This window comes from Anolis carolinensis, chromosome 1 (genome assembly GCF_035594765.1).
Source record: "Anolis carolinensis isolate JA03-04 chromosome 1, rAnoCar3.1.pri, whole genome shotgun sequence".
NCBI lineage: Eukaryota > Metazoa > Chordata > Lepidosauria > Squamata > Dactyloidae > Anolis > Anolis carolinensis.
Window position 1 is genome coordinate 334,626,194 of NC_085841.1, and position 14,033 is coordinate 334,640,226.

The 14,033-nt window shown below is 38.6% G+C and overlaps 1 protein-coding gene across 1 annotated transcript in view; it reads left to right on the top strand.

Moving 5' to 3' along the window:
• The window catches only part of tshr (thyroid stimulating hormone receptor), a 62,141-nt gene that overhangs the window by 16,000 nt on the left and 32,108 nt on the right, over positions 1-14,033 (top strand). Inside the window, exon 3 of the mRNA XM_003214424.4 lies at positions 11,361-11,432. Coding sequence (XP_003214472.2) covers positions 11,361-11,432 — 72 coding nt within the window. The remainder of the gene's footprint in view (positions 1-11,360; positions 11,433-14,033) is intronic.

Consider the following 14,033-nt stretch of genomic DNA (forward strand, 5'->3'; position numbering starts at 1 on the left):
GGACTCTGTCACAAAAATTAAAAGATGCCAAACAGAAAACAGATTGGACTGGTTTCCAAGATTTTATGCAAAACAGAGGAACAACATTAACAATAAATTTATCCGATGTAGGAAAATCTACGCAGACGACCAACTGGAAAGAAAATAGAAGAAATCCTTTTTCTCTATTCCTTCCTTTATGGAATAGGTTTTTTTTCCTCCTCTTTTTTCCCTCAAGAGGACAATGGAAAGTCGCCTTCCTGTTTTCTTTCTTCTTTTTTTCTTTCTTTTTTCTTTTTTCTTTGGTTTTTTCTCTTTTTTCTTTTTTTTTCTGTTTTTTTCCCCTGCTTTCTCTCCCTTCTCATCACACTTTCACTTTCACTGTAAATATTACTTATAACACAATAAAAACTATTTTAAAAAACCCAAAGTAATAGAGGTGGAACCATTCTAAATGTTCTGAGAAGTGAGTTCCTGATCTTGGAGTCAGCCACTGGGAAGGCCCTCTCATGTGTTTCCATGTGATTGTGGTGGAGCAGGGAGAAGTGCCTCCCCAACAATTCTCAAGCCATTGGAAGTCTCTGAGGACCAGCAGTGTGCACCTTGTAGCATGTTCGCAGTTATATATTGAGATCATTCAACACATAAGAGAACATGAGGACTTCTTGGAGGAGTAAATGATCCTACAGAACCAGCAGGAAGAACCAACAGATGGGGAATTGATCCTACAGAACCAATAGAAGAAACTGACAATGAAAATGAAAGGGGCTGTAAAGCAAGGGAACATCCTGGAGGTCAGTCACTGTTAGGAGCAGACTATAACAGTGGTGAAGAGGTGCAAGCAGGAAACCAGCAGCAAGAGATGTTGCATGCCAGGGAAGTAACCAACCTAAACAACAACTTCAGCAAGAAGAAAAGAAAGATGTTGCTGGTTGTGATTCATTACTCAAGAATATATATGGAACAATATTCTAATTGGACAAAAGGAACCAGGAAGCATGCTGTATTTGGAATGTTGCTGACAAATTGCCAAAGCTCATCAGGAACACAGAGTAGTGGCCTGTTGTGATGATCTGTGTGAACACCAACAACATTACAAAGACCACTTTTGGGCTGATCACCATGGATTATGAAGCCTGAGGCAAGAAAACGACGAGTTTAGAGGTATAAGTAGTATTCTAACTAGGTCTCCCAGGGAAAGATTATTGGGACACTTAATTTACTGAGTCATCTGGGGTTACAGATTGGGAAGATTGCAGAGCCTCCTAGCAGTGCATCACCCCACATGAGGTGCTATTGTCTTGGAAGCCTTGTGTTTTGTCAACCCCCATTGGACACAATTACGACCCACTAGCCAATGAGTTTGGTCCCAGAATTCCTGAAGGATGACTAAGCTGGTTGGGGCTTTTGGGAATTGAAGCCCTAAATACCTGAAGGACCAAAGTTTGGGAACTACTGATCTAGATAATCCATTTCATTCAGAAGCCTTGGATCTGAGGCTACCATGTGCTCCATAACCTCGTGTAAAAATGGAATGTTAAAGATTGTAACCCCACCAATTTTCAGGAAGAGCAGATAACTATTGAGTGAAAATGCACTTTTAGTTGTGAAATAGCACCATATGTTAACCCATCTTCTGCAATCTTGAACTGACCATGGATGTTGGACTTTGGGCAAAAATGTAATGGATCCAGTTTGTTTGGGACTAACTATTGGCTTTTGTTTGTTGACTAAACATGAAAGACTGAGAAAATGGAATTTAATTTAGATTAAGGATTTTAATAATATTGAAACAAAGATTTTGTCTATATAATATTATTTTATATACCTTTAGCAATGCAATCCTCCCATTTGAAGTATACTAACAGAACCAATGAGCTCCACAAGGATTAGAAAGGGCTTATTCCCCTAACCACACTATTGCTCTTTCTCTCTATTATTTCTTTTCTCTTCCCTCCAATTCACATTTTCTTTCTTGCTGGTCTTTCTCTTCATTATCTCAGTGCCTTCCCTTCTGCAAACTTTCTTTCCCACATGCCCTAACAACTAGCAGTACATACATGGTCCCTCATGCTTACAGTTTGAAGAGTCAAGCAGAAGGAAACATAGTGTAGAACTGATTACTATTTTTCCTTTGGAAAAAACATTCATCTGAGACCTACCTGCAGTTCCAATTCGAGGGACGTTTAATGCCCTTTCTCTCCTCCCCCCCCCCCTTCTGCTTTCTCTGAAATGATAAAAACATGATTTATTTTAGACAATCCTATCACATTACAGAGCATGTGGATACATTCTTCATTATGTGTAAAATTGTTTCTGGAACAATTCTCTTCCCATGGCAGACTTGCCGAAATGGGCTGAATTTTTCCTTTTGTGTTTGAAACCGAGAATGCAGGTTTTTCCCTCTCAGGGTTACACTTCAGAATGTGTAACTAAGAAACAGCAGCAAAATAAACCTCTTGTTCTTATGTGCCAGGTCATGGAAGGTGCTTGGAAGATCAGTAGACTGTGAATTTTGCAGTATTTTCACAGTGGTTGAATATAGAGGCAAGTGTGCCACTTCCAAATGATCATGCACCTGCAGTTATTTTCGAATGAGCACTGTAGTGTAAAGTTAGCCTTTTGGCCATTCTCCTTTACTTTTAGATTGCTCTGAAATGTTTGAAAGATTATAAGTTTACAGTGAACTCCTCATGAATGTGTCTTGCTGTCTTGGACATACTATATTTATAAAACAACTCTGTAGTACTTGTGCCTCATTCACTTGTGATAGCTGGAAGCCTCCCTGACTTTCCATGCTTTGGTCAAAACCTGGGGAAGAGATCATGAGATAATGTCTCCCGTACTATGCATTTTCAGATCATCAAGCAGGACAAGGCATTAAGGTTCCAGAGTGAATAACAGCAGTGCAATTCAAACAGAAAAAATTCAGCAATTTAAACCATCTTATAACTACAAAATGCGGTCAAAACACAACCTTGTAAATTTTTCTGAATGTTAGGGAACAGATTTAGGCACAACCCTGGGCTCCCATTTCTTCCATAGTTCTGGCCACATCAAATCGCGTCTCTGTAGGGCTTTCCATGCTAGGTTTGAACATGGTTATGGTTGGTAGTGTTATGACCACTAATAATGAAAATGCTTGATTTGTTAAATTTACATTACAGCAAATGGCATTCATAACACTCCATGGAACTGCAAATAATGAAAAGAAAATTGTTACTGTTGACTCCAGGATTTATAATTGGCGTGTTTAAGGCTGTTTGTCTTTCATATATTATTATTGCAGTTTTTAAAAGAAAGTTCTTTTCAAGAAGTTACAGGGTTGCCAAATTCTGTGGTCTGTGTAATTTAACACGAACATATTAGCAGAAACACTAACACTTCCAAGTGCTGTGTTAAACTGTGGAAAGCAAAATTTCTTTTTGAGAGCAATGCAACAGATGGTTCCTCTCCTCTGCCCTTCAAAGTGCATCAGCCAAACTAGTCAGTTTATTTAGGCACTTGAGGCATATAATTGCATAAGCATCTCTCCTCTTCCATATCAATAAAATGAAACAATAATTAGTTAAGCAATAATTTATTGCCTTTTTCAGAATAGGGGAAATTATTATTATTATTATTATTATTATTATTATTATTATTATTATTCACAGTATTTATATTCTGCTCTTCTTGCCCCGAAGGGGACCCAGGGCGGATCACAATGCACATATACATGGCAAACATTCAATGCCATTAGACATATGACATATATAGACAGACACAGAAGCAATCTAACATTCCAGCTTCCAGTTTCATGAGAGTATGCACGATTCCGGCCATAGGGGGAGCTGCTGTTTCACTGTCCACTTGTGACACTGAGTCCCTGATGGAATACTTCCTAATTCTTCTGCATACTGCTGAAAGGTTTTTATGGTGTTGTACATTCGTTAAATTAGCCTCCCCGCATAAAGCGGTACCTGAATGTAGTGAGCATTAGACTACCTCTCTAGAAATCAGGCTTTAAATCCCCACTCAGTCTGAGTGTGTTAGGCTCTTCTGAACTTCTTCTGAACAAATCTTGCCAAGGGAACCCTGTAATAGGGTTGCTTTAGGTGGAAATGACTTGAGAGCACATGCCACCAAAATTAACCTTAGAAACTGAGGTAACTTCTGTTGACTAAAAGAAAGCTAGAAAGAGCTAGAACCAGAAGCACTTTTTTGACAAAGTAGGTTTGAAATAATGCATCCTGAAGTTCATAAAGTTCTCGTTTTCTATTTTAAAAGACAGAGGAACAAATCTTTATACCAGAATTGCTCTAAGTGAAATATAATGCCATTAACTCATTAGATAGCTGTTCTGTCCCTATGCTATCTTAACTACTTGGAAGGTGAACTAGCTGTGCAGGGAACAGATCAGAGACTATATAGTTGAATCAAACAAGAATTTATTAACTGACCAGAATTTTAAACCTTCTCTTATCCTGAGTCTCACTACAAAGTCTTTATGAAGAGAGGTAAAATCTAGAGAGATAACACAGTTCTGGCCAAATTCTTGAATCACTTCTTATTGTCTCTTTCTTGTATGGTGTTCAACTGTCTCTAAGATGGTCTCACTATTTAACTTTGATTGAACATGCTATTTTGTAGACCCTATGGTGCTTATTTCTTCACCTTCCGGTCACAAAAAGGCTGACTCTGCCAAGAACCAGAAGTGCCTTGCCAGAGGCTCCGCCCCTGAGGGGATTCTTAAAGGGGCAGGGCAATGAAGGCTTCAAATGCAAAGAGGCTGTCTAGACTGACCTTGAAGAAGCTGTACATAAAATATTAATCCCTCTAACTAAAAAGCACTTAACTTGGGGTAAACAGTGAGGACATGACAATAGCAGTTAATTTAAGTGTTGGCAGTGTCAATGTAAGATTTGTGTAAGGTAATTTGTGCTGTGCCTGGGATTGCAACCTAATTGCATCATCTGAAGTGTATGGACGTTGAAAGAGTTAATCAGTAATGAACTGTGATGACCCTGTGAGTGTCTGGAAGGAGGGAGGGTCCAGATATAAGAGTGAGTTCCTTCCTCTTGCATCAGCCACCAGTTATCAGCCATCAGTCATCGGTTGTTAGTTGTCTGTCTGTGTGGTCTTCATCGTCTGCCTAGTCTGTCTGTGCTGTTTTTGCTGCTCTACTCAGTAAAACTGTGTGCCTTGATTTTACTGACGTCTCCCGGTGTTCGTTCTTCTACGCTCCAGAGCTTCCAAGCTCCAAAAGCTTCTTCACAACGCTGACAGGCAGCAAATCACTTCTTTACTGCATTTCAGGAAACCATGAAGACATTTTGAAAGTTTGCTCTCATTGCATCCATCTTTTGGCATAATTAGAAATGGCATAGTACAACTGATGCGAGACAGTAGAGGGCAGCAGGTTTCTAAATCTGAATTGTATAAACAACAATAGACATGAATGTATCATTCCACATATTTGCACTAAGCTATTCTTATATAATGACTTATACCAAGGTTTTGATATCCATTAATTCAGATTCAGATTGCCTCTTCCAGATGTTACACCTCTTAAATGTTACTGGTCAGTGTGCATTTATATGATCCACTGTTTACATTCTTAAGTTAAAAACAGGCAAAACACATAAAGATATCAGCAGGTCTTTTTTACACATTGTCTCTTTTAATATGAAAATATGCAGATTTTGGAACTACACAAGACCTGGAATGAATTGCTTGAATATATTTAACATCCTTAAGTGGTGATAGTATGAAAATCATGGCAACCCTATATTAACAGCGGGAATCCTGTGGCCTTCCAGATGTTGCAGGATCGCAAATCTCTGCAGGTCAGGCTAGAATAGTTAATGATAAAAAATGATGGCATTTGCTGTCCAATAACATCTGCCAAAACCTATCCAGGCAAAAGAAAAACAGCTTTCATGCCATCCTAGCTGTGGAACACTCTTCCATTTTGTAAACCCTGTTTTGTTTTTGTTCTTTGGTGCTAAGTAGAAAAACCCTTTCTGGATTATTTTCTCCTCCCCATAATATTTCATTTTAGCATCAGTTCAAAATGATATTCAGAGTTATTCCCTTCTCTCCCTCCACTTATCTTTGGCTTCCTTTAGATTTTGGCTCTTATGTGACTGCCAAGGTTGATGTTCATCCATTATTGCAATAAGCAATATGTTCATTTAAGTCCTCATATTTTTCTTGGTACTTCTTTTCTTGGTTTGATATTCCCTACTTCTCAATTATTTCAAACCTATGTAGACTTCTATTAGATTTACTCTGTTCTGATCTATTTTCTTTTGCCAGTGTGCTTTTGCTTTTTCCCAATTTCATTATCATCTGCTCAACCCTTGTACATATCTCCTGTTTTCCCTATACTAGGTAAAACCTAATTGTTGCTGTTGATTATATGTTGACCTTAACCTATATTTGCTGCTTCATTTGAATCAGGCTCTTGGCTGTAACAATTCCAGATGTCCTCTAAATCCAGAAGAGGAGAGGAATAATTTAATAAAAATGCTATTAGATAACGCCTAGAAAAGAAATAAAAATGTGTGGGAAGAGAATCTAGGACAGTGGAGTTGCTAGATAACCCAAAGCCATCAGATCCCATTTAATTCTGAAAATAAAACAGGATTAGCCCTGTTTAAAACTAAGATGGGAGACCACCAATGAATATTAGGTGTATGCTCTATTTCAGAGCAATGAACTGGCAAAACCACCTCTGTTTATTGCCGCTGAAATTCATGGAGCTGCCACTAATTGATGGGCAGTTTGATGGCACACACATGCATACACACATATATCTATTATATATTATTTTCTATTAGTATCATGAAATGTGATGGGTTGTCACGTGACCTCCCACCCACAAATAGTATGTGATAAATTTCCCTGATTTCCTTTTCTCCTGCTTTCTGTCATGATCATACAGTTTCTTTCTCTTTACAAAATAGTGTTTCAATAGTTGAGATTTGGGCTATAGGATATGGATAAACAGATTTCCATGCCCTCCAACTGTCCTGATTAGAATCAAAGAGTTCAAAGAGACCAGGAAGAGACCACAAGGACCATCCAGTTAATGGGGTCACCATTATTAGTCAATACACAACTTGAAGGCACATGCATGAACTGGAAGTGGGGTTTGAAATGAGATGAGATCCAAATAGCTATAGTAATTTGAGGCAGGATTGATAAATATGGTACAATCTTGAAGCAAACTTGAAAAATTCAAGTGAGAGTATATTTTGAAAACAATCTGAATAAGAAGAAAATATTTGTCTTGAAACAGGGAAGTAGAGTCTAATTACATGCATGCTCAGTTTATTCCGAAGTCAGTCATCTGGAATAATTATTTACTCAAAGATAAATATGCACTGGGATCTTTATATTGCAATTCCAAGTATGTCTATTCAGAATTTCCATTATTTATTTACAATAGAGTCTCACTTATCCAAGCCTCTGGATTATCCAAGCCATTTTTGTAGTCAATGTTTTCAATATATCGTGATATTTTGGTGCTAAATTCGTAAATACAGTAATTACAAGATAACATTACCACGTATTGAACTACTTTTTTGGTCAAATTTGTTGTACAGTAGAGTCTCACTTATCCAAGCTAAACGGGCCGGCAGAAGCTTGGATAAGCGAATATCTTGGATAATAAGGAGAGATTAAGGAAAAGCCTATTAAACATCAAATTACGTTATGACTTTACAAATTAAGCACCAAAACATCATGTTATACAACAAATTTGACAGAAAAAGTAGTTCATTACACAGTAATGTTAAGCTGTAATTACTGTATTTATGAATTTAGCACCAAAATATCATGATATTTTGAAAACATTGACTACAAAAATGGCTTGGATAATCCAGAAGCTTGGATAAGCGAAGCTTGGATAAGTGAGACTCTACTGTATAACATAATGTTTTGGTGCTTAATTTGTAAAATCATAACCTAATTTGATGTTTAATAGGCTTTTCCTTAATCCCTCCTTATTATCCAAGATATTAGCTTATCCAGCCCGTTTAGCTTGGATAAGTGAGACTCTACTGTATTTAAACATTTATCTATTCCTTATCAATCCATCAATGCACAATGGATAAAAACATTTAAAGTGCTAAAGAGAAAGTCTTGTTAAGTCATTTTACCAGCCTAGGGCTCATCTGTACTGGCTCCTTAATCCACAACAAGTCTGGAGCAGTAATTCTCTAGATTGACCCTGGAGGCATCCATATATTTCATCCCCAACCCATGACAGTGGTGAGGTGAAGTCCAGATGATCTAGCCAGGCCAAGAATTCATCGGCTCTGCTGGACCATCACTTTATTATTTATTTATTTATTTATGGCTCTTTTATCCCGCCTTTCTCATCTCCGGAGGGGATTCAAGACGGCTTCAGAACATAGGCAATACCTGTAAAAACATGGTACAATAAAAACAACTGCACCATTAAAACAATTAAAAGCAACTGAATCCATACAAGTTAAATCACGTGATCCATAGGCGTAGTCCAGGGCCATTCCAGAAGTCAATGTATTTCTGAATGTATATTACTATGGGTGTTACAGGCTGTGCCATATTTCAAGACTATGTTTGTGTAGAGTTGCAGCTTTACTAAACTTTATGCAGAACTGCAATATTTAAACATTTTGGGAGAAGAACACACACAAATAAGTCACTATTCATTTTGCAAGCTTACTACATAAACCTGCTCTAATTAGGATGATGGGATAATGATGTTTGTGGAAGAGAAGGGTATATTTCAAACGGGTGGGATTGTTTCCATGGAATCTTCATGAAGGAACATTTTTGTTCATAAACTGTAATAAACAGAGAGGTTCATAGGTATCAGATATTTGAAGGAAAACTCTTCCTCTCTGCTCATTTACATCGAACATTTCAAAAAATGTTATAATTGCAAAGAAAACAAATAAAAGGAAAATAAAAATACAAAAGTATGTCAGTATTTAGAAGACAGTACATTATGCTGAGATGAGTTTTTCCATAGTGAGGATTTTTTAAAAGATCTGGTCTCTAATAATTAACTTAGGACATCATCAGCTGGTCAGGGGAAAACAAGGGGAAATGTCTTACTCCATTCCCTTCCATCTTTCCCCATCTTCTAGGATGGCCATCCACCCCACATCTTTTCACCATCTTCCCCATCTTTTGTCCACTTTGCCCCCATCTTTTTCTATCGGGAGTTGATTGACACCCGATTCCTGGGACTTCATCCCACGGGTTTCGGGCTCAAGTCATCAGACAACATAAAGGCACTTCCAGTGGGACTCCATGGCTCTCCATTTCCTAAGTGCTTAAAGATCTCTATCAGGAGTCGGGTGTCAATCAATTCCTGATAGAGAAAGACAGGGTAAAGTGGAGGAAATATGGGAAAAGACTTGGAAAAGGACTTGGAATTGATGGCCATACTGAAGACAGGGAAAGACAGAAGGGAAGGGGGTAAGATATTTCCCTCCATTTTCCCCTGGACTGTCTGATGAAGTCTCTGATAGAGGTCTTTGGATTCCATTTCTGTGCACTAGGGAAATGGAATGCCACAGATTCCCACTGAAAGTGCCCAAAGCCCTTGGGATAAAGTCTTTAAAGTATCTATTGAGCAGGGTTTAAATTATGTTGGGAGGGGGAGGTTAGTGATATTCTTGATATTAAAGGAGACTTGATGTTTAGATCTACTTCTGGGCAGGAATGAGAAGATTTTCCCTGTGACATTTCTCAGATGTTTGGCCTACTTTATCAGGGAATCATATTAAAGACAATTAAATATGGTGTGACACACCAATTACGCTGGCATATGTTCTTCTGCCTCAGTGTCACATCTAGTCAGGGATTTGGAAGAATTGGCAATATATGTGGGAAAACCCACATAGTTCCTTAGAATCATAGAATCATAGGGCCATCCAGTCCAACTTCCTGCTGAGAAGCAGGAAAATCACATTCAAAGCACCCCCGACAGACGGCCATCCAGCCTCTGCTTAAAAGCCCCCAAAGAAGGAGCTTCCACCACACTCCACAGCAGAGAATTCCACTGCCAAACAGCTCTCACAGTGAGGAAGTTCTTCCTAATGTTTAGGTGGAATCTCCTTTCCTGAAGTTTGAAGCCATTGTTCCGCATCCTAGTCTCCAGGGCAGCAGAAAACAAGCTTGCTTCCTCCTCCTTATGACTTCCCCTCACATATTTAAACATGGCTATCATGTCTCCTCTCAGCCTTCTCTTTTGCAGGCTAAACATGCCCAGCTCTTTAAGCCGCTCCTCATAGGGCTTATTTTCCAGACCCTTGATCATTTTAGTTGCCCTCCTCTGGACACTTTCCAGCTTGTCAACATCTCCCTTCAATTGCGGTGCCCAGAATTGGACACAGTATTCCAGGTGTGGTCTGACCAAGGAAGAATAGAAGGGGTAGCACGACTTCCCTGGATCTAGACACTATACTCCTATTTATGCAGGCCAAAATCCCATTGGCTTTTTTTGTCGCTGCATCACATTGTAGGCTCATGTTTAACTTGTTGTCCACGAGGACTCCAATATCTTTTTCACACGTACTGCTGTCGAGCCAGGCATCCCCCCTTCTGTATCTTTGTAATTCTTATTTTCTGCCTAAGTGGAATGTCTTACATTTGTCCCTGTTGAACTTCATTTTGTTAGTTTTGGCCCATCTCTCTAATCTGTTAAGATCGTTTTGAATTCTGCTTCTGTCTTCTGGAGTATTGGCAATCCCTCCCAATTTGGTGTCATCTGCAGACTTGATGATCATGCCAGGCATTAAGTAGTTCTGCCTTTTACTTATCCCCTGTCACCATCACCCCATCTTCTCCTCACAGAGGCCCTATCGCCTCCTTGTTCTTCCTTTTTCTACCGACATAAGCAAAAAAGCCTTTTTTGTTGTTTTTAATGTCCCTCGCAAGCCTGAGCTCATTTTGACACCTTATTCTGGCACTTCCTCCTTCTCAAAACATCCTCTACAAGACCTGTAATGAAGTAATGAAATGACCTACCCCTTTTTCTGACTTCCATTTCTTCATTGTCCTGGGGAAAAGAGATCCATTGGGTTCTGTTATATTTGTGAGTAAAGTGTATGTCTAGGCATTTGTCAAACTGGCAAAAGTTAATAAAATCAAAATGGTTTCTTTTCTCCAATGCGTTGATTCTAATTTTGCTAATATCAAAATAATGTTTTCTAAAGGAGAAATGTCCTAGACAAAATTAACAAAAATGTTCCCGAGTATGTTCTTTTAAAAAATAGACTATTAGTTCATTTTATTCTGGTTGGTCAAACATGGCTTTGTAGAATTTTGACGAATGTAGTGAAATTGTCTTCAACTGTCTAGAAAGGATATTAACTGAAGAACTTCTGTTCCTGCAGGAGATTTATGGAAACCCATCTGAGAACAATTCCTAGTGAAGCATTTTCCAATCTTCCCAACATCTCTAGGATGTAAGTATTTCCAATGCTATTCCATCTCCATATTTCTTTATTCTCTGTTGCTCCTTCTCAAGTTCCATCATTCTTATGTCCATATTGAGTTATAGGTATTTGTATCTCTGGCTTAAATTCTACATCAGAAGGCATATATCTTGCACATAGCTATGACTCTATACTATAGTTATCCTCCTCAACACTATCATGTCAGTATTACAAGATGCATCCAGCTGTTTTCTTCCAGCTAGACATATTTTAAAAGGCATCCTTTGCAGTACATCCATCTACAGAACAATAACGGGATTCATCCACACTGATCCCTCCTGTTCTCCAGCAACACAGAAGTGTACATGTTGAGTTGGTTGTGTAAAAGGTGTATTTGTGTCTGGCTGGCAGAGAGGGCTCAGCAGCCATTCCAGGAAGGTGGAGTAGGCGGGGCCGAAGAAGGTGGCAATCCCTGTGAAAAGGTCATTGGACCCCTAAAGGAAGCATGACCCAAAGTTGAGAACCGCTGCTGTAGAGAAATACATCCTCCGTTAATGATGAAAATCTAACATTTCTGCTCACTCTAAATAGCTGAACAATAAAATTGTTTACAATGGAACTGATCATTGAAGTGACTCCAGAATTAATTCTAAATTCCTTCAAAGAGCTAGTACCAAGGAGACAAAATTTTTAACCAGCTGGAAGGAGTGACTATAGTGCTAGCAAATTTATTTTATCTAAGTGGGGGGAATTGCCAAGAAAGTTCAGCAGTCTCGCTTTTGCTTTGTCTCTGAAATTAGGTCATTGGTAAAAAAGAAGCTGATAAAGAATATCAAGAAGTAATATCCTTACAAATAATTGAAAATGACTAAAAACCACGAGAAGCTGTATTAGAATGTGTACTATGTCCTTCAACCGTCCCAGTTTGGCATGGATCGTTCCAATTAATCTATCATCGCACTCCTTTTAAGATGTTCTCTCCCCTCCTCCATTTTTCCTATTGTCTTAACCTTACTTCACTTGCGGCAAGCTGAAGTCAAACTTAAATAGTAGTCTACAACAAGTTTAGTCAGCAGAGGAAGAAGAAAAGAGGGGATGAAATCTCTCTCTTCCCAATAGGCTCAGACAAAAGTTTACCTAACTTGACTACTCTGATGTTGTTTGCCACCATGCCCCAGGGGTCGTCTATGAAATGTTGGAGGTTATGGTTTACTTTGAGGTAAGACAGCAAGCACAGAATCCAAAAGGTCACTGAAATGATTCATGAGAAATAGCAGAATAGATATTAGAGAAGATACTTACTTTAGCACCCAGAATTCTTGGGCAAATGCAGAAAATAAAAAAGAACTCAAAGTTATACATGAAGAACGTCAGGAACAATGAGTGGCACAAAAATGATTTTCAAGAGCATGTACCAAATAATATTAGGTTATATCAAAGAAAAGCCCCTGGTAGTGCAGTGGATTAAACCACTGAGCTGCTGAACTTGCTGATTGAAAGGTTGGCAGTTCGAATCCAGGGAGCAGAGTGAGCTCCCACTTTTAGCCCAGCTTCTGCCAACCTAGCAGTTTGAAAACATGGAAATGTGAGTAGATCAATAGGTACTGCTCCTTGAAGGTGTCTACAGACAATGCCAGCTCTTTGACTTAGAAATGTAGATGAGCACCCATCCCCAGAGTCAGACATGACTAGACCTAATGTCAGGGGAATACCTTTACCTTTACCAAAGAAAAAAGTGAAACACAAAGAGAAACAGAACCCAGCGATTGTTTAGGGAAGCAGCTGGACCTCTGGATGAGAATAAAGTTACAAGAACACTAAGGGAAAATAAAGATATTACAGATAAGTTGAATAAAGTCGTATTTTTCCATTTTAGAAAATGTAGGTCAGATGCATTGAATTTATCTTTTTAGGGAGGAAGTTCAAACAGAGTAGGTAAGTAGTGGTGGAGGTAGATGAGATTTTCAGCTTTAAAATATATTTGACATTCTTTCTTGTCATCAACATGCTTCTGAATAAATTATGTAGGGTCATATGTCAATATGTGTTTCATAAGGCAAAGTTTGTATAATTCAAGTGGGATGTGCCATATTTTCCTGATGTGGGTTGTTGTTGGAGCCAGAGGAATTGAAGCCTTTTATATATTACCATCTGGTGTTTAGTGAGTATTGGAAAAACCAACAAGTGCTGGTTCTTCACCTTTGGCCAGCTCCATCATGTGTACCTGTTATGATGCACATGACTGGGTTTTTTTCAACCCATGTTGGCAAAGGCAGTCTAAACAAAGTTTACTGTCCTGTGCCAAGACCTGACCACAGGCTAAAGGGCAGAAGGTGCAGGGTTTTCCACTGATGTTTCTTGAGAGAACCAAGTTCATAATATTTGCATTAAATGACTCTTTCTATACCAGTCTTCAAATTAATGTGCCAATCACCTTTTACTTTAGAGACAAGATTATCACAGCATGAACTGAAAGTTAAAATGTGAGACTGTAGAACTAGACACCCAATTTTATAAACCCTCAATTACCATCACCAGTTTTCGATGCTTCAAAGTTGGGAATTAAAATAGAGAATGAAATTATATTCCTCCCCCGTCCCCAAAGAAACATTACATATTATTCTAATGTAC